This window comes from Macrobrachium rosenbergii, chromosome 1 (genome assembly GCF_040412425.1).
Source record: "Macrobrachium rosenbergii isolate ZJJX-2024 chromosome 1, ASM4041242v1, whole genome shotgun sequence".
Classification (NCBI taxonomy): domain Eukaryota; kingdom Metazoa; phylum Arthropoda; class Malacostraca; order Decapoda; family Palaemonidae; genus Macrobrachium; species Macrobrachium rosenbergii.
The window spans coordinates 47969358-47994774 of NC_089741.1; the positions used below are offsets into that span (position 1 = coordinate 47969358).

General features: G+C 35.1%; 1 protein-coding gene across 12 annotated transcripts in view; it reads right to left on the reverse strand.

Annotated features, from left to right (window-relative positions):
• Positions 1-25417, reverse strand: part of tup (LIM1_Isl and LIM2_Isl domain-containing protein tup) — a 64264-nt gene that overhangs the window by 32941 nt on the left and 5906 nt on the right. For all 12 annotated transcript variants that reach the window (XR_010851769.1, XR_010851792.1, XR_010851776.1 and 9 more), the window contains exons 2-3: positions 9051-9246; positions 1947-2045 (exon numbers count right to left, since the gene is read on the reverse strand). Coding sequence is in view for 8 of the 12 variants with exons in the window: in XM_067096453.1 (XP_066952554.1) it covers positions 1947-2045; positions 9051-9246 (295 nt within the window). In the remaining 4 variants the exon portion in view is untranslated. The remainder of the gene's footprint in view (positions 1-1946; positions 2046-9050; positions 9247-25417) is intronic.

Sequence of the window (25417 nt, forward strand, 5' to 3'; positions counted from 1 at the left end):
ACACGCGTTAATTTTCTCTCGTCCTCCCTTAATAAATAAACTGGCGTGTTCGTCACATATTAGGATGCACAGGAGCAGAAGTTCCCAGAAGCGTCATGTAAGCCGGTGTCCACCGTCCAGCCTCCTGTAGTTTGCTAATTACTGCCTTTGTTGTTGCTTTCGGCTGAAGGTGCCTTTGTGGAAAGGCTGTAGTAATATTAATGAGGACTTTATGCTTACTACTATACAGTACAGTACCTGGATATGAATGTGTAGATGTGTGTATGTGTGTATGGATGTATGCTTATATGTCACTAAATAGCGTGTGACAATTATATTCTGCTAAGGCCGCAGGAAAAATAAAAGGAGTACCAAGCGCTTTCGTGTTATTTCAACACATTTTAGAAGTATAATGTATGTATGTATGTATGTATGTATGTATGTATGTATGTACGTGTGTATGTATGTATGTATTTATGTATGTACGTTAGGCGGATGCGCGTACGCACGAACTTTGAGACATCTAACTTATCAGATTAAGATGATGATGCAGAAAAGTATATATCTTCAAATACCAACCTGATATTCAGTTTAGAATTGTTTTAAATCAACTTTTTTTTTTGTGGAGGTCGCTTAACCACAATCGTACCGATAATCCCGCCCTTTGAGGGGAGTAAGATGGAAAGCGAAAGTAGAGAAAGAATTCCGAAGTTTGGTGAATAAGAGAAAGAAAGAGCTAGTGACGTTCGCAACCTTTTTCACTTCATTCCTCCCTCCATGAATTCTCAACCTTCGTGTGGCCCCCTTTCATTTTTTTCCAAAATTCCCGCGCCCACCAATAAAAACCAGAGGTACAAAAGGGTAAAATAAATAAATAAATAAAATGTTGACGAAGAAAACATCTTGGCTTTATAAGAACTAAATTTATTGCAAACTTAACAGTTATAATTATCTTAGTTGATGGATCTCTGTGGCATGATCAGTGCCTTAAAATAAATCACTGCACTACAAAAGACTGCAAAAAAAATAAATTTTTCTTCTGCCAGGAGAGAGTGGTGCATTTTATATAAATTCTGATTTCTAACAATATTTTGAAATGTATAATTTGTAACGGTCTGCTGTGGCCCCCATAAATTCTTGTCATGTCCCCCTTGGGGCCCATAGCCCCCCGGTTGAGAACCCATAATGCTAATCGAATCATTTGCCTACAAAAGACAGTCAGTTGTATTCGGAACAATTTTTTATTAATGAGTTACATCCAGGCCTGAAGCTTCTTTGTTATTAGGAGAATCAAGAATAAAAAAAAAAAGAAAACAGAAGCAGGTAATTATAAGAGATTATGTTTTACATAATCGATACCTAAAAACTCAGTCATTGATAAGATTATTCATGTACACGTTATTTACGACTTAGTTTCAAATAATATCATTTCGACGTTTTGACAGTAGTTGAAATATCCTCATAAGGCCTTTGTTCCTTCATAACAGCATTGATAAAATGTCCTAAAACTACTTTTCACTGTTCTGCTACAAAAAACTACTTTAATAAAAGTACTTTTCGCTGTTCTGTTACAAAATTAAACTTTATCTTCAGTTACATGGAATTGTAATCTGACATCATCACAACATACTGTAATGGGCAATCTCTCGTGCCTGGAATAGTTGTAATTTTATCATCGTCTTCACTTCCCTGAATCCTTATAATTCAGTAGCTTTGGTTTAGTGAACAGACCCTCTCTCACTTCAGTATTCAAATGAGTTCGCTATTGCATCATAATTATATCCTCCATTCCTTCATTTCTTTTTGATCCTCTAGCGTAAGCAAGTTAAAACTTTGTAACGACTCATCTCTGAAACTTAATAATTCAAAATTTATAATTTAACTAAATTAAAGACTAATAACTTCACGCTTCCACTTAACTAACACTGAATAACTCGACACCTTTGTAGACTGACTCCTTGTCTCACCTGAAACAGTCTAGATGGTATATTTTGGTTCGCGCTCTCATGACGAGGTCGGTCTTCTCGAACATGCGTCCGCATTTATCACATTTGGCTCCAAACAATCTGAAATGAGCAGAGAACGGTTATGAGTGCCTTTGTAGGTTACGACATACACACCGACACAGACATACAAGTATACACACACACACACACATATATATATATATATATATATATATATATATATATATATATATATATATATACACATATATATATATATATATATATATATATATATATATATATGTATATATATATATATATATATATATATCATATATTTTCTGAAGTTCTTCGTTCGAAAAAGTTGGTACTTTTAAATTTCGCTTCCTTTTTTGGGGCTTTTTACAGTTGAGACCAAACAAATTTCATTGATATTTTAACCTATTCAGTGAGTTGTACATTATATATATATATATATATATATATATATATATGTATATATATTTATATATATACATATATATGTGTATATATGTATGTATGTATGTATGTATGTATGTATGTATGTATATATATATATATATATATATATATATAAATTTCAAGGCAATTTCGTTAGGCCCAAACTGTAAGCTTAAAAAGAGGTAAATTCTAAAGAAAATAGAAATAAAAACTACCAACCCTTTCGACCAGAGAACTTCAGGCAAAAAAAAATTTTCGAAAATTCTTCTTTCACCCCTTTTCGAAAATGCAGAGCCAGCCCAGACCCGAAGGCGAGGCAGGGGAGTGGGGACGGGTTGGGGGGAGAGAAGCAGGGGAAAGCGAGCGAGCGAGCGCGCATGAAAATTCAATTTCTTTGCAGACATTAATATGAATTTTTTTCCCTCCCCTCTCTCTCTCTCTCTCTCTCTCTCTCTCTCTCTCTCTCTCTCTCTCTCTCTCTCTCTCTCTCTGGCAGCTTCGCGAAACGAAATTCCGACTCGATTACATTTTTATCGTTTGGGAGAATTATGGATGACGGAATGAATAATAAAAGTGAATGATTGAATGATGCCGCGATCGCCTTCGCCTTTAAAGGTATGATGTTATTAATCAGTTATGAGTGGATAATAGGGTTGTTTATTTATTCATATTTAAATATTTATTCGTAACTTTCCCGGACGAATTTTTGAGTCCCCGCCCGTTGATTGAACTCAAATGTTTATTTTTAATTTCGGCCCCGGCTTTTGTTTATGCAAGATCAAGGCACTGCAGGGGCGTGGGCTTTACAGTTATTAGTATTATCATTATCATTGCTATTAGCCAGAGCTGTGACGACGGGACTGCTATTACTATGAATACTAGTAGTGATAGCCTACTAGTAGTCACGGTATAGTGTTGGTAAATTGATTCAACACACACAGGGACTCAAATACTAATTTCATGGATGCAATTAGAAATTAACTACTTCATGAAATAAAACGTTAAAGGATAGAATGCAATATAAGCTTTAAGGATACTGCCGAATTGACGAAGTCGACCTTTCGACCGAAACAGCTGTAGATCATTGGTATGGTTGGATAATTTTTGCGAAATTTCAAAGATCAAGGTTGTTCAGATTTGTTTGCCCTGAATCTTTTAATGTAAAAGTTACGGTGACCAACGAACAATGGCAAAGAAGCGACTGAAGAACTAACATATATGAAAAGTTGGATCAGTATTTTCCCTGAGATGGCATGGAAATGTTGGAAGAATGGGAGAATATGCGTTCTTTAAGTGCATGTATAAGAAAATTACTTTGCGCGAATATATATTGATCCGCTATTATTTAGGTTATTCATTAGTTCTTTAAAGAAATCGAACCCGGATACAATGACATAATTTGAAGCTCTAAGATTGACTAATAATTGTTCTTCCAGTAGATAATATTGGTCTACTGGATGGCAGTGTTGAATATACACGATGTGTTACTTCTTGTAGTAAAGTTATACACTGGCATATATATATATATATATATATATATATATATATATATATATATATATATATATATATATATACATATATATATTAGTATATGTGTGTGTGTGTATATATATATATATATATATATATATATATATATATATATATATATATATATATATATATATATATATATATATATATATATATATATATATATCAACCAGCACAATTGCCGTGAGTACTGCCCATATACATACACGTACACTATCATATATCTGCACTATGCACAAAAGTATCAGGATTTCACTTTACACAAAATTACATGACTATTAAATGAAAGTATAGGATCAGAATTGATTTATCTAGGTGAATAAAGGAATGTTGAAAATTGGACTCAAAATAGTTAGATATTAATTACGTACTCGTGGTCTAAAAGAAGAAATTGCTTTTTATGTATAATTAATCAATCTCTGTTTTTGTCTTAGTAAAAACAATATATTAATTCTGTACATCTTTCTTGATCAGAGATTATCATTGATTACATAATCTCTCTTTTATTTTGAAAAATACATTTACATTTTTCCAAGCTCTATATCTTCAATGTCGCTGACCATCGTTGTTGCGACGTTAGTTTATGATGCCATGGAAATAAATAATCAGATTTCTTAAAGATTATCCCAGGGTATGTCTGTAGTGTCGGTGACCATCGTTGTTGTGACGCTAGTTTATGATGCCAAGTAAATAAATTATCATCTCTCGTGAAAGTTACCCCAGTGTATGTCTAGTGTCGATGACCATCGTTGTTGTGACGCTCGTTTATGATGTGCCACGTAAATAAATAATAATATCTGTTAAAGATTACCCCAAACAAGGGTATTGTCTGCATCGTACCTTAGAGCATATTACTCCAAAACTACCGTCCTTCTATCCGTAGCTTTCCAACTTCTTTAACATTTTTTAAACCCAATTCCCACTCTCCATTTTAAAATAAATCCTCCTGACCAGCTCCTTAAGGCTTCAGAAAGTGACTTAGTGGTCTAATTAAACTGGTAATATTCTCGGAAAGACTCATTCCACTCAGCCAAATTAGATTACCTTCCACCCCGCGGAAGCGATGACGACAACGAAGCTTCCGAGGGAGAGAAATGAACGTGACCTTGGGTCATCTTGACCTTTTTTTTTAAGCCACGAGATTATTTCTTTTAGGGAGTTGATAATTCGCTGACGTTTACGCGCTTTTAATCCAGATATTGATGTGCTTATTAACCAGGGATGCGATGTGTGTTGATATTTATTCAGTTATAAGTTAGTTTGTAGGCTTATCAGTGCTGGTGGAGATAATTTTCAGGACTGAGATGATGATGATGATAATTATATGTATCGTTCATACTAGCATTACCATGATTACCAATTATATTTATCATTCATACTAGCATTACCATGATTATCAATTATATTTATCATTCATACTAGCATTACCATGATTATCAATTATATTTATTATTCATATTAGCATTACCATGATTATCAATAATATCATTCATACTAGCATTACCATGATTATCAATTATATCGTTCATACTAGCATTACCATGATTATCACTGTTGACTAACCAAGCATCACAGATATTGTTACTATCCTTACTATTATAATCATAACAGTAGTAGCAGTAGTAGCAGTAGTAGTAACAGCAGCAGCATTAGTTGCAATCAAGTGTTTGTTGCATATACGAGGTCAAGTATAGAATTCTTGAGAGAGAGAGAGAGATTCAAGTTCGTCTGCTTGTACGATTGGACTTGGAATTGTGGAGTGGGAACATCGGCCCCCTTTTCTTCTTACCTTCCCCACCTCCCTTTCCCCTTCCCCTTCCACTCCGTCCACCTACCCTTCCTCCACCTCCTCCTCCTCCTCCTCCTCGTTTCCCCTTCCCCTTTCCCCTCCCCCTACCGCTCCTGTGGCATGGTTCCGTTCGTTCCACAGATTAAACACTGTAGGCGGGGGTCGGATATTTGAGAGTAAACAGCGCTGTCCAAACCCCCGCCCGCCGTCTCTGATGAGATTTTAGAGCGCCGTCACCGACGGCCCGACTCAAACGCCCTTCGTCGATAAGGCCCAGAACTCTATCGCCGACTCATGTGATTTTCGACCTAACCGCCCTCCGGCGCATAGCTCCCTCCGGGCCCTCCCCGCCGATATCTTGCGGGGTAGAGATGGAAGCCATTTGAAATATAAAGTATATAAATATGAGATTCGCTCACCGTTTCCGTGTTCAGCGGTCGCCGATGTGCAAATTCCATTACGGGGAAGCTGCCTGAAACGCAGGTAGAAAGGGAACGAAGCTCTTCGGGAGAGAGGCCGAATGTCTGTTTGTCTGTCTGTCTGTCGGGCGGGGGGTTGTGGGGGGGCGGGCCTCCCGGCGTGTGTAAGCCAAATTGCATCACATTTCCAGGAAAAATACAAAAAAAAAGAAGTTTTCGCCTCGTAATTAAACCGATACTTAATTCAAGAAGCAAGCAGGGAAATTAATAATGCTAAATAGTTTGCCCGGAGATTGAATGGCTGCGTTTGTCTGTTGTGTTATCGAGGGTTTGGGTTCAGATCCTGATGATTATCATCGTGACTGGATGATAATTATTGTGGCTGGATGATCATTATCGTGACTAAATGGCAATGACCGCGACTAGATTAAAATAATAATAATAATAATAATAATAATAATAATAATAATAATAATAATAATAATAATAATAATAAGGCTGAGAACTTTTATCATGTGATCCGTCTGATAAGAGTTTTCAGCATTATTATTATTATTATTATTATTATTATTATTATTATTATTATTATTATTATTATTATTATTGTAGTCACGATAATGCTCATTTAGTCGCGCTTATTGTCATTTAGTCACGATAATCATCATCCAGTCACGATGATAATCGTCTAGCAAAATCAAGATCACAACCAGCTTTAATAAAAAAAAAAACATAAACAATTAAAACAGATAAATACAAACGACATCATCATCGAAAATCTTATCATCACAAGCAAAAAAATCGAAAAACATTGAATTTAAACAAAACAGTAACAAAAAAAAATCAATGGAAAACTTCAACATCAAGAAACCAAACGAGACAAATAAAAGAGCAGAGAAAAAAGAAAGTAAAAAAAGAGAGAGAAAAACAGAAAGAAAAAAAGTACTTGTCAACGTTCCATCACTTAAAGGAAAAAATCATTACGCTTAATTAAACTCTTCCAAAGTACCTCTCGTGATTTGATTTTTTTCTCTCTCTTTTTTTTTTCCTCTCCTTTGTAACGAGTAAATACGAAGAAGAAGAAGAAGAAGAAGAAGAAGAAGAAGAAGAAGAAGAAGAAGAAGAAGAAGAAGAAGAAGAAGTAGTTCCCAGACGGATGAATGACGTGATGGTATTTCGTCTTCAATATATATATATATATATATATATATATATATATATATATATATATATATATATATATATATATATATATATATATATATATATATACATATATTATATATATATATATATATATAGATGATAGATAAATAGATAGATAGATAGTTAGTGAGATATATCTTCAAAGAGAAAGAGGGTCTCATTAAGTGTATAAGCAATTTCCATTTGCTGTATCATTTTACAAAGCTTCATGAAAATTGGTATCTCAGAAAGAAACCTTTTCTTCTACCTTAATAATAATAATAATATACAGTTTTTTTTTTCAGTTAAAACATTAGGTTCTAGATTTACATTTTCTTCCGCTAATTGCTTTGAAGATTATTCCGTCGTTACTCTATGAGAAATTACAAAGGTGAAAGTTTTATAAAAAATTAAGCCAAATAAAGTCACTATTTGAATTAACAATGTCATGAAAACTGATTCCATGTCTTTTTTCAGATGTATTAGGAATTTATCCATATTTTTATTCTTCCTCCGCATTAAAAACTAGAACATATAAATATTTTTTTTATCTTCTTTTAGTAATAATTGAGTTATTACTATAAAATAAGTATAGAACATTCCATTATCGCCGCTAAATTAAGAACCTACCCTACCAACGTTGTTATTTGTAATTTTTCCAGCGAATTAATGAGTTTGAAATGTAGCCGAATATTCTATCGAATCGCGAAATTAAGACCATCCAAACGGCCAAGCTTTTCGTCCATTTCCGCGAAATAAAGACCACGCGAACGTCAAAATTCACTATATTCATTCGCGGGACAATTAACAACCCGAATTCCAGCGAGACGTTCTACCGCGTCTGTTCGCTAAATTAAAAGCACGCAAACAGGAATCTCCGAGGGCCCGACATACCTCCTCGAGGAAGTCGGCCATCTTACTCCTCTCCGCCGTAAAACAAATCCGCTTAAGCGATGCCTCGACATGTTAGCCAGGGATTATGGATTTATTATAGAGGGATTTCAAAGATCTGATCAAGATTTTGGTAGGGTGGGGCGGATTTTGGAGGGATGGGAATGGGCGGGAGGGGAGGGGGTAAAGGTCATTGGATAAGGTAAGGAGATGGGCCGGACAAGAGGATTTCGGCAAAATCTTGACTGACTCTCTCTCTCTCTCTCTCTCTCTCTCTCTCTCTCTCTCTCTCTCTCTCTCTCGGGGTGTTAAATTTACGAAAATTATTATTTTTCCTATTTTATTAAATGCTAGATTTCAGTATAATGAAACATTCACTGAACTATATTAAATACAATAGCATATAAGAAAAATTAAGATGTCTACAGAGAAACGCGCAAAATACACATTTCAAAATATATATATATTTATATATATATATATATATATATATATATATATATATATATGCTGTATATATGTGTTATATATATATATATGTGTGTGTGTGTGTATTCATATACACGTACAATAGTGTAACCGTGATTTTACAACTGATTTTTTTAAAAATAATAACAAAGGAAAAACAGACATCTAGTTTAGACAATATTAGGCTACATTGCACCTCTGTGTCGTTTACATTTCTATATTGAAACTGTGTACTACATGGAAATCTGCTTCATATCATTCCACAAACACACAGTCTCTTGAGCCCATTTCAACACCTATGCGCATGAGCGTGCATTGCGCGTGTATAAACAATGACACAAACAGTGAACACAAACAACAACGACGAGCACCCACCTGACGTAATCTCTTTTACAGTAGGTCTTGCCGTCCCGGACGAAACACGTGCAGAACTCGTCCAGGAACTGGTGGCAGTCGACGCACTTGAGGCAGGCGGCGTGCCACTCCATATCCGGTGCCACCCGCAGGATGTACTGGTCGTTGATGACCCCCCCGCATCCTATGCACACCGAAACTCTCCCTCCTCGCTCGGCTGCAAGAAGGAGAGAGAGAGAAGGATTGGCTGTGAATGGCTGGCTGTTCAAGAAGGTTCACTCGGGGTGAATGAATGTAGAATGAATAACTGGAAAGGAAGGTTTATTCGAGAGTAGTATTAAATAACTGTATAATCGGGGGCATATACATATACGCCAGAGCTCACACAGATATACATTTGCGTATCAAGCGCGTACACATACACTCATATATATATATATATATATATATATATATATATATATATATATATATATATATATATATATATATATATATATATACACATATATACACACATAAATATATATATATACATATATACACATATATACACTACACACACACATATATATATATATATATATATATATATATATATATATATATATATATGTATGTATATATATATATATATATATATATAAATTATATATATATATATATATTATATATATATATATACATATATATATATACACACACACATTTTTCTATTCTGAACCTGTATCGTCTCCTTACTATCCGCATGTCTAATTAGACGGGACTGCTCCGTGTAAGTCAATACCCACGGAACAATTACACGTAATTAGCTATAAACCCCACGTCATCATAACGGTAATGATTCCCATGACAGTAACAATGCAAGAAGCAGGAGGAGGAACGTATACACTTGGTTGATCGGTTTTCCCAAGCCTCGGAAAGTTCTTACTTTATTCGTTTTCCCTGTCCGGTCGTCGTCGAGCCCGGGCTAGTTCATGGTAGTTGGTAACCTGTCACATTCGCCTGAGACATGACTGCATAACCTAATTTAAGGACAAGACCTACTTCTACTTGGAAATAATATCCTAGATTCAATACAGTACGCTAAATTAGATACATGTGATAAAAAGTAAAAATATTCGGTTACACCCAAACATTGCTAATAATAATAATAATAATAATAATAATAATAATAATAATAATAATAATAAATTTTTAGCTAGGGAACATATGCAGACCCAGAATTTAAGTACATTTCGCTAAAAGGGAAGAGCGAAAGACAAATCTCAATAACAGTATTGAAAATAATAGTAATTATACGAAAGCGGTCAGCTAAATTCAAATTTTACTCAGAAATAAGTGCACAGTGAGGCTTCTACGTTCATCACAGCAATATACCTCAAATTCTTCCTGAACATGTGCGCAGTCGCTTGAAGACATGAATTATATTGTACAGAGCGATCAGACCATTTGAGTTCTTACGTTTGCGCCCACGACCTTCAAGAACGGAACACGAGAACGTTCATCAACCTAATGGCTAAAACTCTTCCTTAAAATATGCGCAATCGCTTGAAGATGTGATTTATATTGTACATAGTAATCTGACCATTTAAATTCTTATATTTGTCCACGACCTTCAAGAACGGAACACAGGAACAAATTGTGTTCACGACCTTCGATAACGAAGCACACGAACTTAATTCTGCCCTAAAACGGAAGACTGCAGTCTTTGCAAAAATACAAAACTGAGAAAAATGGTAGCTACTGCAGTTTTCCCTTGCCTCACTACTGATTTTGCAGATACTGCAAATGGGACCCCCCTAAAGAAAGCACTGAAGAATCATTCTGGAACCGCAGTAACATGTGTATTAGTGTTTCACGAACCCAGTAGGTGGCATATCTCAATTTCGAAAATTTTCGCAGTTACTGCAGTTTTCCATTTTAGGGCAGAATTCGTCCCTGGAGCCTGGGAAATAAATTCGGAGACAGGAATAATACCTTTCGGTAATCAGTGTCCTCAGGATAGTGTCAGAGTTTGCGGGACGTCTTGTTTTCCTTCGCAATCGTCGATAATCCGACGGTAATAGCATTATGGTCGGGTATTAGTCTCTGCCACTCCCCCTGGACGTGGAATGTTTATTATTCTCACTTGTGTGTTTACGTGTTCGGTCTGCATACAGACATACATACGTACATGCCAATTTAGTAAAATGAATACTTTACAGGTTTGAGTAATATCGGCGTCTGGTTGAGTTTGGTATCTGAAATGTGTGTGCGTTTGAAAGAGAGAGAGAGAGACTTTTCAGTCCATGCATAAGATATAATGCATAAATGATACTGTAATACAAACAGCCAGATTCGGAATGCTTAAATGAAAGAAAGGAGACAGAAAGGCGATGCTTCTATAGTATTGGTAACAAAGCTGGACATTTATGTCCTGAAGGATTTCACTTAATTATATGTATATATATATATATATATTATATATATATATATATATATATATATAAAGAGTATATATATATATATATATATATATATATAATATATATATATGTATATGTATATATATATATATATATATATATATGTATGTAGATATATGTACATAATTATATATGTGTATGTGTAAGATGTCTCACCATAATTCACGAATTTCTTCTCTCTCTCTCTCTCTCTCATTTCCTAATCTCTCCTCCGCCCACAGACTATGTGGCGTTTTCAATCGCTCCTTCTCACGGTATTTCCTTTACAACCCCCATTTTGCTCCCGACTTCCCCGCCCTCCCGAAAGTTTAACCCTCGTGTTCCCTTTTCTTCCTCGGAGGCGACACTAAAGAACTCCTTTATAAAAGCGACCTTCCTGGGGTAAGGGGCGAGGGGAGGCAGGGGAGGAAGGGAAGTGGCTATGGAGTGGAAAGTGGGGACTACATTAAGGGGTGGTGTGGAAGGGGGAAGCTTGAGTGCAAGAGGAGGTCTCCCTAAAAGGGAATTTCAGAGTTTATTTACAAGCGGGGGCAGACGGTAAGGGGACGCGAGTTGTTGGGGGAGAAAACGAAAGGGGGGGAAAAAATAGAGGGCAATAGGGGAACCCCTGCTGTTGCTGCCGTTACTCCTGTTACTTGTTTTTTCGTTACCGTTATATTGCTGTGACTGCGAACTTAACAGCTGCATCTGCCGCCGAAAGCATGTTTTCGTTGCTAGAGGTTTGTCTATAATCAGTCCGTTCGAAATGACGTTTTATGCTAGGGTGAAAATTCACTCCCCGCGTTGAGGGGAAAACTCGCTAATTCAGGGAACACTTTGCGTCGCCATTTGCTACTACGGCTTTGCGCTCGTCAGCCATGTTCGTTTAAATCTGTTTTTCAGAAAATAATTTTATCCAGAGAGAATTTGGTAGTTTTGTTTATATGTATCATTATTATATATATATATATATATATATATATATATATATATATATATATATATATATATATAATATATATATATATATATATATACATATATATATATATATATATATATATATATATACATATATATATATATATATATATATATATATATATATATATATATATATATATATATATATATATCCTACACTTCTGAGTTTCTGTCTTGGTAAAATAAATGACATTTGTGGGACCATAATAATTTTATCTAAGTCAGCAAATTGTGTTTTAAGATCAAGCGTATCACTTTATAATACTAAAACGCTGAACTACAGGAGACCGAAGAACGTTCCAAAAAATGTTATAAATTAAACTTGTTATTATGATATAAAATAAACCGATCAAAACCTATGCAGGTAAACAGGTAATTATAAGGTATTTAAGTTGAAATCATATGAGTTTTTATCATTCTGTAACTAGGTACAGATCAGATGTTTCAGAATCTGAATTCCCAACATTTGATGTTCTGTAATTAAAATGCTAAGCACTTAGAATTCCACTAAACCGATTAATGGTTTGCGAATGTTTCTAGCGGTGTAAAACATGGCTGGGAGGGAAGACGTGTCGTTGATGGACTCAGCTGGAATTGTATTAGTAGGGGCTCTTGCGCCTTGAGTTACCGACATTAGACGGAAGTAAAAAAACAAAATGTCAAGCTTTGAAGTGTCCTTCGTAAATGCTTCGCGTTTATGGCCTTATGCCATGCACAGACGTTGTCTCAGTTGGGTACTGTGATTGTGATGTCGGTATTATCAGATTCGGAGACTTAACATTGACTATAATAACAGTAATGAATTTAGTTATGTACTTTATCCGAAGTCTTCACATTTATAAATTCAGAAGCAATGCATAAGCCTCATGAAGCCTCGATGATGGGATTTAATATCACGTACAAAATTATATAAGTTTATACTGATCAATGCTCTCTCTCTCTCTCTCTCTCTCTCTCTCTCCTCTATATATATATATATAGAGTATATATATATATATATCTATATATATATCTATATATATATATATATATATATATATATATATAAAATGTGTGTATGTATGTGTATATACTGTTCATTTCAGATTTAATCCCTATTCCAAGTCGCTGGCAGATTTAAAGAAACATTAAAGATGGAACTGTGAATATTCCGCAGAGAGAGAGAGAGAGAGAGAGAGAGAGAGAGAGAGAGAGAGAGAGAGAGAGAGAGAGAGAGAGACGACTCTTCATCTTTAATTAAACTTTCGGATTAAGGAAAACCAGCCAAAAGAATCTAGCTTTAATTAATCGTAAATCCTAAGGTAATCAAAACCAACTGCGCCATTTGCACTCTTCATAACCTGATTAATATATTTTTCTCTTGATATTTTATTGGGATTTTCTATCGCCTCTTTTAAGGGATTTTTCGTTCTTTTGGGCATAAGTATTTTTAGCGGGATCAGCGCTGCGAACTAGTTTTGCTTGAAAAAAAATATATATATATATGTATGTATATATTATTATTATTATTATTATTATTATTATTATTATTATTATTATTATTATTATTATTATTACGTGTGTGTTATATATTTATAATATATATATATAGTATGTACTGTATATATAGATATATACTCGTATATATATGTATGTATGTATGTATGTATATATATAATGTATGCACTGTATATATGATAAGGCATGTTTGGGGAAAGTTAACATCTTGCTCTCTCTCGTCCATGATTAACTGTTCTTCTCTCTCTCTCTCTCTCTCTCTCTCTCTTTATATTAATTACAGTAATAACATTAATGAATTTATAAAGTCTCCGAAACGACCTATGACCTGAGCATTCCCACCCCATCCTCCTCCAAACAAAAGAAATAAATAAATGAATATAACTGCCTTTGTAAAATCCTACTGCCATCCTACGGCGGCAGGAGCTTCCGACGAGGCTCCTGACGGCGCAGGATATGGAGTGCGAATGAACGAACGATTGGAGCATTAATATTATTATTTTTATTATTATTAAATTTCTTGGATAAAAGGTGTACAGGCGGCTAACTGGTTTCTAGAAGACGGGGGAGTGGGTAATTTCTAGAAGAACCTACCATATTCCGTGAGTAAACTTTATAAATAGGGAGAATAGCTGAATTATAGAGATTAGGTTGGTCGAGTTCTTGAGAAGGTATTTTAGTGAAAATAGCACAAATTAAAGACTGACTGACAAGTAAAGACTGGTTTATAATTATAAATAAAGGTTAGGTCGGTCGCATTCTAGAGAAGAGTATTCTACTGATATCAGCACAAACTGAAAATTAATTGACAAGTGAGACTAATTTACAGTAATAAGTAAAGGTTAGGTTGGTCCAGTTCAAGAGAAGAGTATTCTGTTGATGTCTGCACAAACTAAAGATTAGTTGACAAGTAAAGACTAGTATTCAGTATAAAGATCCGGACACAAAAACATAATTGTTTGAGCTCTCGGGCGCAGACTATGAAGCCTCGTCTTTAAGATCGCTGCTCGAGTCGGAAGAACGCAAGAAGAAGAGGAAGTCAATGGCGATATTTTCACGAGTTTTTGATATCCATTTTCGATGACCGAAGTCATTGCGACGGAAAGGATTTACATCGATCGCTCAATCAGCCTCCTCCCCATGGGGGGAGATAGCCGTCAGTGCACCTCATGCGGTGCACTGTAGGCATTACTTAATGTTCTTTGCAGCGTGCCATCGGCCCCAAGCTGCAACCCCTTTCGTTCCTTTTACTGTACCTTCTTTCATGTTCTCTTTCTTCCATCTTACTTTCCGCCCTCTCCTAACAATTGATTCGTAGGGCAACCGCGAGGTTTACCTCTTGTTACAAACCTTTTACTGTCAATTTCCATTTCAACGCTGAATGACCTCATAGGTCCCAGTGCTTGGCCTTTGGCCTAAATTTATATTCAATTCACCTCGACTCAATCAGCCTCCTGCAACTTAGCTAATCCTTAAGTATAGATAACATAGCAGAATCTAGGTTTAACGCCTCGCATGGCAAGAAACCTTAACGGTCTGGTGCTAGCGGCAGGAAAGCCAATGACGTCAGTTCTCACCTCCTGGGGAAATACCATCCAGTTCTCATAATGAACCGATGAAAAAACTCTTTGGATATAAAAATAAATCTTTGATTTACATTTGACTGATTGACGAAATAACAAAAAAGAATCGTTTCCATTATTATTATTATTATTATTATTATTATTATTATTATTATTATTATTATTAAGATACTTTGTGTATCTCTAGGACAGCGACCGAAGTGTCATTTTATTTCCCCATTTTTTTTTTTAAAGAAAAACCATTTACTGAAGAACCTCCTATCACTTCACCGGCGACTCAAGCATTTCCTTACTGGTGATTTAAAGACGAAATAAAAAAAAATAAAAAAAACTCAGAGTACGATTTGGGTACTTCAACTACCTGCAAGAGTTCGATCAAAAAAACACTTTGTTTGCCATTTCCAGAATAACTAGATACGGGAGAGACTTGTAGCAGTTCAGAAGAGGTGACTTTCATTCTCGTTAACCTTCACTATCGGAAAGAAGCAGAAGTCAGCGGCAATTAGTAAATTAAACGCGTTCTTTTCGCGCTCTCTCTCTCTCTCTCTCTCTATCTCTCTCTCTCTCTCTCTCTCTCTCTCTCTCTCACTTTCGCTCGTTCTCTCCCCGCCTCCGTATTGATTTCTCGCCTTCACTTACTGCTAAATGAGAGAGAGAGAGAGAGAGAGAGAGAGAGAGAGCCCTCAAGGCTTCTTGTTTTATTTTACCCAACTCGGGTCATTGGATTAAAGAATTAAATTACCCTACTGCCTTGCTTCTCGACGAAGTTATACGGCTCTCAATTATCCTCATTCATAATGAGCGTAATTTTTATGTTCTCAAATAATAAGTCACAACATCTTATTTCCTACTCTTTTATGATGGCGTTACCTTACACACACGCACATACACCAAACATAATATATACATATATATACTAGAGTATTATATACACACCATATGTATATGTATATATATATATATATATATATATATATACATATATATATATATATATATATATATATCTCAAAGCCCAGAGTTTATACTTCAGATACCTCTAACAGCAGCAAAGGGGTTTGGTATATAGAAGAAATGGCGCTAGTGGGATTTATCAATTACAAATAGTTAGGAAATCCTTATTACCGGTATGAATTGATATTTTAATTATTGTGTTCTTCTCCACATTATTTGTATACTGCACATATTATATTATATACTGATATATGTCACTATTATGAATTTTGTTACTGTAATTATTCTTACAAAACCCAAGTCAGATTTTTTTCACTTCTGGGTTTCTTTACACACACACACAACATCAAGATTCCTCCAATGATTTCCGTGGAAGCGCGTTCTGCATTCGCCACAACAAAAAGCATTTAATCCTTGATCTACCATATTCTAAAATATTAAATCTGCATTTTGTTCAGTATTCATCACCGCAAACTTTACCCCTTCCTCCTCGCAATACACATTTTCCACCACAGCACTTAATTTTCCTGCGTAGCATTTCGAAATAGATCTACAACTTATTTTCCCGTGACAGACACACACTCTCTCTCTCTCTCTCTCTCTCTCTCTCTCTCTCTCCTCCAGTAGCTCATATAATTATGGGATGCAATTTACCGCTTAACATTCCGGTAAAAAAAAGAACCGAAACATTTTCCATTTATAATTCATTAAAACGCTAAATCTCTATTTATTTTTTTTCTTCTACTGCTTTCCTATCTTCTTTGGAGGAGGGGAGGGGCGGGGGTTATGTGCTTTGAGGTCGCTCGAAGGCATTGCTTGATACGCCTTTTTTCCGAATAATTTTTACGCCGGACAATAATATTAATTCTGTAGTAGTAAATAAATGGGAGAAATACATTTATCAGAGGACGGTTAAGAATGAGCGAGTCCGACTTTGTGCATAAAAATAATCAGGAGTAAAATATAATAATGAAATAATTTGCGCAATTTTATGAAGTAAATGCTCTTTGAAATAGAGAAGCAAAAGAATGGTAATTCATATTCTTCAAATCGTTCCCATTTCATCGAACAATTACTTTCCTCTCAGTCCGATCTGCCATTGAGAGAGAGAGAGAGAGAGAGAGAGAGAGAGAGAGAGAGAGAGAGAGAGAGAGAGAGAGAGAAAATTACCCAAAAATCGGAACTTAAATTTTTTTCTTAATTGATAAGGGAATTCATCTTTCTCCCCTTTACAGCCAATGTTCTCTAACCGAAGGTCGCAATTACAAATCCTCCTTTTTTTAACAGCTTTATATTTTTTTTTTCCAGAATACGAGTGGACACACATACACATCCTACAGAGATTTCATTTTTTCACTGGAGAGCATTAATCGCCAAGGATATAAAGTGAGTACCCGTTTATAACTGTGGAAACTTTGAATGTCCTATTGAGTATAATTTGGTATAATTTATTCGTCATTTGATTAAGGTGGGTGTCCTTGTGCCAGCACCGGGTGTTGCTTCGACATCATCGCCTATAAAGTATAATTTAAATTATCAGCACCTTAATAATCACTTGGGACCAAGCATTCAAATTTCGTTGTATTATTTTGGGCTTCTCGGATTATCAACAGTTATGAAAGGCTGTTTCTGTTGTTCTTTCTTATACCTTTTCCTTCTGTCTCCTTCTGTTTTATTGGCCTTACATCCCACTGTACATCCCTGTGCAGCTCACAGTAGAACTGTAAGGTTTGTCACAAGTTTCAGCCATTTTTATTTTCATTTATTTTTTGGGAGATTATTCAAAATACCAACGGGACAGACATTGGAAAGAAGAGGGGAAGAGAACCGGGAAGAAAAAAGAAAAGAAAAAGACAGGTCCGCGTTTTTAAGCAGTATGTTCGTTTGTGTGTTTGAATTCATGAATGAGTGCCCTCCGCATATTCAAGCAAACATGTATTTTCCTGAATAATAATGTGGTATTACATAAGACTATTCACAGTTAACCTAACGTTTGCCTTGAAATAATTTGTTAAAAATCTAATTACCAATGTTTTATGAAAAAAGATAATGGGATTAATATTGCCTGCATTCAAACCATCATGTCATATCATGCAGTATATATACAGTATATATATATATATACATATATATATATATATATATATATATATATATATATATATATATGTATATATATATATATATATGTATATATATAATATATACATAGGCTATAAAGTTCCTATTTCAACTGATATATTTATTCCAGGACATATAAACTCCCACGCATATAAGGAGCTTTGCAATAAAATAAAAGTATTGCACGAACACAGAGATGATAAGCATAAACTCGGCAGATAATGAGCATTAACGACACATCATGAAAGTTTAATTACAGTATGCACTCACGCATACACAGCCGATCTCATCCCTTTGTCAGCCCGAAAAAAGGACATTCTTTGGTGTCCGTGAGAGTCTTCCTGATCGAATATATCATATCGCACCTGACCTCTAAGGCAGATATAACTTTAGATAAGCATGAGGTCAGTGGAAAAGAAGGGTCACCAGCCGTAGACCCAGTAAGGGGCCAGTGCCGTCAGTGTACTTCGCACGGTATACTGTGGCCATTAAAAAAAGTTTTTTTTTGCAGCGGCCTTCGGCCCCTAGCTGCACCCACTTTTGGGCTTGGCTTTATAGCGAATTTCCCTAACTCAATCATCCGTAGAGAGGCATAGACGGCCAATAGAAATGTCTGCTAGACGTGGGTAGACTTGAAAAATAGAAGTAAAAGAACGACAAAGAATAATATTAGCCAGAGTAGGCAAATGGCAAAGAAATATAGCAGAGAGCAACAGAAACAGCATGTCGGGTTACAAGGGCAGCAGAAACGCCGTGACGGGATACAGGACCAATAGAAAAACCAGGGTAGGGGTTATAAGGGCAACCGAAAAAGCAGGTTAGGGGAATTAAGGGCAACGGAAGAAGCAGGACAGGGAATATAAGGACAAGAGAAACAGCAGGACTAGTGATATACGAAAAACAAAAACAAAAAACATTGGGAACGAAATACGAGGGAAATAGAACATTAAAGGGAAATCAGAGGAGCAACAGAAACAGCGGCACAGTAGGATATAATGGCAAAAGAAACAACGTTTAAAAGAGAAACGGAGGGAAAAGGTATAAAAAAGAATAACAGAGACATCCCTTCATACCAGTAGGTAATACCCAAAGAACATCGTTTATAGACCGCACGGATATGTACACGTAACTAAGGCGACTGTTACAAATAGCGTCACAGCGACGAGGGTCACCGATGATTAAAATATAAGAGAAGATTAACAAGCCGATGCACAGCAGGAAAATAGACCATGAATGGCAGTGCTTGTAATTTGCATGCGCGCAATGCCGTTGGCTGATTGGCTTACTCTTATCCCACCCCCCCTTAAAAATGATAAAAACCAATAAAACATTTTCATAGGTAATTTTGTAAGTATTCAGATAGTGTTAACATCGTCTTGGCCATTGAATGAATAGGGGTACGCATCTCTCTCTCTATTTTAAATGAGGAATTTTTAATGAGTTACATCGAGGAAATTGTAACACCAGTACTTTAATAATAATGAAATACTTGATGAAAATGACACAGCATTCAACGACAAAATTCAAGCGCAGTGAAATGCATAATAACTAAAAAAAAAATAAATCAGCAGTTCAGCCAAATTTTTTCGTGGGAGTTATTCATCAATAAGACAAAAAAGAAGCAAATACGGGAGTCAGCATTGGATTTCCAACCATTCTAATTTAATAAGCTTCTACCCTACATTGGCATGTGTGTACTTTTCATTGCCGAGGGAACATTAAGGTTGGGGAGGAGGGAGGGAGGGAGGAAGTGGGGGGTGGGGGGAAGGCGTAATGAACCTGAGCGTCACCAGTCTTGCAACATGCAATGCGAGAATGGTTGACATTTGGTGACAAAGGGCAAAGGAGTGATGGGAGGGGGTTTGTAAATGTAATACCGAAGTGGGTAGGGGGAGGGTAAACATTACGGCGTTCCGTATTGTCACTATACTAAGTCCTCGAGTCAAAGCCGATAAAAGTCAAATACGTATACACGCGCGCGCACGCACACACTTGCACACACACACACAACACACACACACACACACACACACACACACCATATATTATATATATATAGAGAGAGAGAGCCTCGATGGCTCCAGTCGGTTACAACAGCAGCTTCGGACTTATATATCTATAGCGCGGGTTCATCCCGCAATATCAGAGAGGCGCACACTTTATCCCGTGTAGACATGGATTATATATGTAATCAACGGATCAGGTTTGGGGTGTTATTTTACAGGTAAATCATAACAAAACTCAGTGGCTCTCATACCCGCGCAATAACTTCTTTCTGGGAAGAAAGGGCGTTGGGTCAATCCGAAACATAGACCGGGGTCTAAGCGATAGTAGACCTGGGTCTATCAAAGTCCTTCAGAAAAGAAGGCATCGTGAATACAAAAATGGGAATAAAAAGCACGTTGATATATATATTATTTGAGGACCAGGAGAATGCACGATGCATAAATCAAGAATTTTCAGGTAAAAAAAGTGGGTTTCTTCCCCTCAATCCAAAGTATGCTAATGAATATTTGCATTATTTGAGGACCAGGAAGCGTGTGGCTAAAAGAATTCCTAAAAAAAAAGCGGGGATACAAAGACTGAATTTCTAGGGTAATTTCTAAAAAAAAAAAAAGGTGTGGGTATAAAGGCTGAATTTCTAGGGTAAATTCTTATAAAAAGGCGGGATATAAAGACTGAATTTCTAGGGGTAGAATCTAAAAAAAAGCGGGGATATAAAGACTGAATTTCTATGGATAAATTCTAAAAAAAAAAAGTGATATAACTGAATTTCAGGGTAAATTCTGCGGGGTAAATTTCTAAAAAAAAAGCGGGGATATAAAGACTGAATTTCTAGGGTAAGTTCTAAAAAAAAAGCGGGGATATAAAGACTGAATTTCTAGGGTAAATTAAAAAAAAAAGCGGGGATATAAAGACTGAATTTCTATGGTAGATTAAAAAAAAGCGGGGATATAAAGACTGAATTTCTAGGGTAAATTCTAAAAAAAGCGGGGATATAAAGACTGAATTTGCAAATTGTAAGTTTTCTAAAAAAAGCGGGGATATAAAGACTGAATTTCTAGGGTAAATTAAAGCGGGGATATAAAGACTGAATTTCTAGGGTAGATTAAAAAAGCCGGGGATATAAAGACTGAATTTCTAGGGTAAATTCTAAAAGCGAGAGGATATAAGACTGAATTTCTAAGATAAATTAAGAAAAAAAAGCGGGATATAAAGACTGAATTTCTAGGAGTAAATTCTAAAAAAAAGGGGGATATAAAGAAAAAATTTCTAGGGTATATAAATTCTAAAGAAAAAAAGTGGATATAAAGACTGAATTTCTAAGGCAAATCCAAAAAAAAAACGGGGATATAAAGAATGAATTTCTAGGGTAAATTCTAAACAAAAATCGGGGATATAAAGACTGAATTTCTAGCGTAATTTCTAAAAAAATAAGCAGGGATATAAAGACAATTTCTACGGTAAATTCTAAAAAATGCTGGGATATAAAGACTGACTTTCTAGGGTAAATTCTGCATAGCTTAACATCTCGGCAGTAGTACTTGTTACGTTTTTAACCTCTTAAACTAAATACTGAAATATTATTATAGACAGCTTGTAGTACTAAATTCTTGAAATATAGTTTCCTCACATTACTAACGTGTTCTTCCAATTATAAAATGCTTTTTCACTTACACAGTTTCATGAATGAACCTAAAGTCATTTTTGTCTCTTACTCATGAGATGCCTTTGCTTTAGAAAGCTTTGTCTCTCATAATCCTAGTGACTTGAATCACAAACTTCTTTTTTCTTAGGCATCTTGTATACACATATTCCAATTAAGGTTAATCATAAGAATCCTTTTCTATGTATTCCCCGTAGGAGGCTAGTGGTGCACTGTAGGCATTAGTAAAGGTTCTTTGCAGCGTCCCTTCGGCCCCTAGCTGCAACCCATTTTATTCCTTTTACTGTACTTCCATTCATATTTTCTTTCTTCCATCTTGCTATCCAATCTCTCCTAACAATTATTTCGTAGTGCAACTGCGAGGTTTTCCTCCTGTTACACCTTTCAAACCTACTTATTCTCAGTTTCCTTTCCATTCCATTCCATTCCAATTTTCTATACATAGCTCGTATCATTAAATCAAATACGTCTACTAACCAAGACTATTCCGTACACATCTCGCGCTTATAAAAATACTGCAGTATCTTTTCACTCAGACAATAAATATTTTTGCACCTCTCACTTACAAATATGTATATTCCCTTTTTATCAACAAAAAATATTTTTCCAATAGGCACCGATAAACCCACTACCACCACCACACCACCTTCTCTATTATAGAGAGAGAGAGAGAGAGAGAGAGAGAGAGAGAGAGAGGGCTGGTGGCACTTGCACAAAAATAAACGCAAGTTTGCTCAGTATGAGTTGGGTTAATGATGGCATGAAGTATGTTTTCTTTTCGCAGCACGCTATTGCCAACGACGCCTGTGTGTATTATTGACCTAATTGATGATATTATAATACCGATGCCGTGCTTTGTGTGGTAACTATGGCGGGCGGGGGGTGTAGGTGCGCTGTTTTTCTTTCTTTTTTTTTTTTTGAGGCAGCTTTCATTGGACTGTTACTATCGCGTGGTGACAAGGGTTACGTTATACAAATAGAAAATCCTTAGATTACTTTCGGAGGGTAAGGACATTATAGTATTATTATTATTATTATTATTATTATTATTATTATTATTATTATTATAAAATATGGAAGAAACCTTCCAAGGTTCTGTGTAACATTATATATAAGGTTGTGTAACATATATATATATATATATATATATAGTATATATATATATATATATATATATATATATATATATATATATATATATATATATATATATATATATATATATATAAATATATTACTCAACTGATATTATTACTTGCTATATCCTCCATGAAGACCAGTTTCTCTTTTTCTCTTTTTGAGAACACAAACCTAACATATTACGTTGAAATATATAAAAAAAAAAACTCCAAATATTTCCTATGACCAATGAAGGAGATTTGCAATACTTCATTACTTTCCGTCATTCCTGCATTGCAACATAGTAATTTTCTGAATGTGAGACGGAATACATATACCTTCAAAAGATTCCCTTGTCAAATTAAATCAGTTCTCTAATTACTAGGTTATATATATATATATATATATATATATATATATATATATATATATATATATATATACATATATATAATTTATATATATAGTATATAAATGTATATATATATATATATAATGTATACATATATATATACATGTATATATATATATATATATATATATATATATATATATATATATATAGTTTATATATATATAAGCTTATAGAAACATAGGCGGTGATAATATAATCTATGGGAATAATCAATATATATCTGTCTTAACTGATATCATATTTTTTTTTCATCTGAAAGCCACTTCTCAAATATAGTCTTTTTTTCACAGGGAATAAAACTGCAACCCTTATGGACTCACCCCACCTTTTGGGTACTACCCTGGGAAAGCAAACCTAGCTTTAGACCAGAGAATAACTTTCTTTTTGCAAAGTGGAGTCGTTTTCTCTCTCTCTCTCTCTCTCTCTCTCTCTCTCTTACACATACATACATATATATATATATATATATATATATATATATATATATATATATATATATATATATAGAGATATAGATATATATACATAGAGAGAGAGAGAGAGAGAGAGTTATGTCGGTTTTCCTGCGTTTCAATTTCTCCGCTCTCTCTGCATTTTTGTAAATCAGGATGAGGAGAAATGAAATAACTGATATCCTCTCTCTCTCTCTCTCTCTCTCTCTCTCTCTCTCTCTCTCTCTCCTGCTTATGCCTGAAACATGCATGCATATATATACAGTACATATATATATGTGCGTGTGTGTGTGCGAGAACAAAATTTACCAAAAATACGCACAGGGGAAACTGGAGACGTTATTAGTGGAACAATTTCAATAACAATAAAAGAATGTAGGTAGTTACAATACATATTATGACTGTACGTATATACAAGTAAATATTGCTTTCAGGTCAGCTCATCCTTTTTTCTTTTTTTTTTTGAAAATTTTATAGTGTAGTTATTTACTTATTCATAAATTATTTTCTCGCAAATCAATAAGAATCACGTCTGCAAGTGTTATGCATTATATTTGATTGCATATCGTAATCTCCGATTACATTACATTTTATCTACGCGTCAGTTTTTACTTATAATATTAATAATTTTGTTCGGAAGAGTATGATTGGTATATGTACTAGCAGTAACAATGTTGTTATCGACTCAGTTATATGAACAACTGCAATAAAACATTAGCATTACCATCTAATAGTTATTATTTATAATATAACTCATAGCTCACATTCTGTGCTTAGTTACACTGGTAAATGGACACACACACACACACACACACACACACACGAGTCGGCCCCCAAATCAAATTATCCTTCAGGCTAGTTGTAGCCAATACGACTCCAATTACAAAGAAAACAAATAAACGAGTGTAAACTCGCATTAGCGTCCGTCAGCAGCCTAATATCTCTCTTAGGGTATGTATGTGCCATCACCGCACAAGTGTTCGCGCATCGTCGGAAACATTTGTGAGCGTTGTCTCACGAGCGAGTTTTCTGTCGCTCTTTTTAATATTTTCACTGGCGATATTTCCTCTGTGTTTATACTAAACTGTTCCACGCGTGTTTGCTAAAGCGCCTTCAGGCAAGCACGATCATGCTCGACTTTGATTGTGC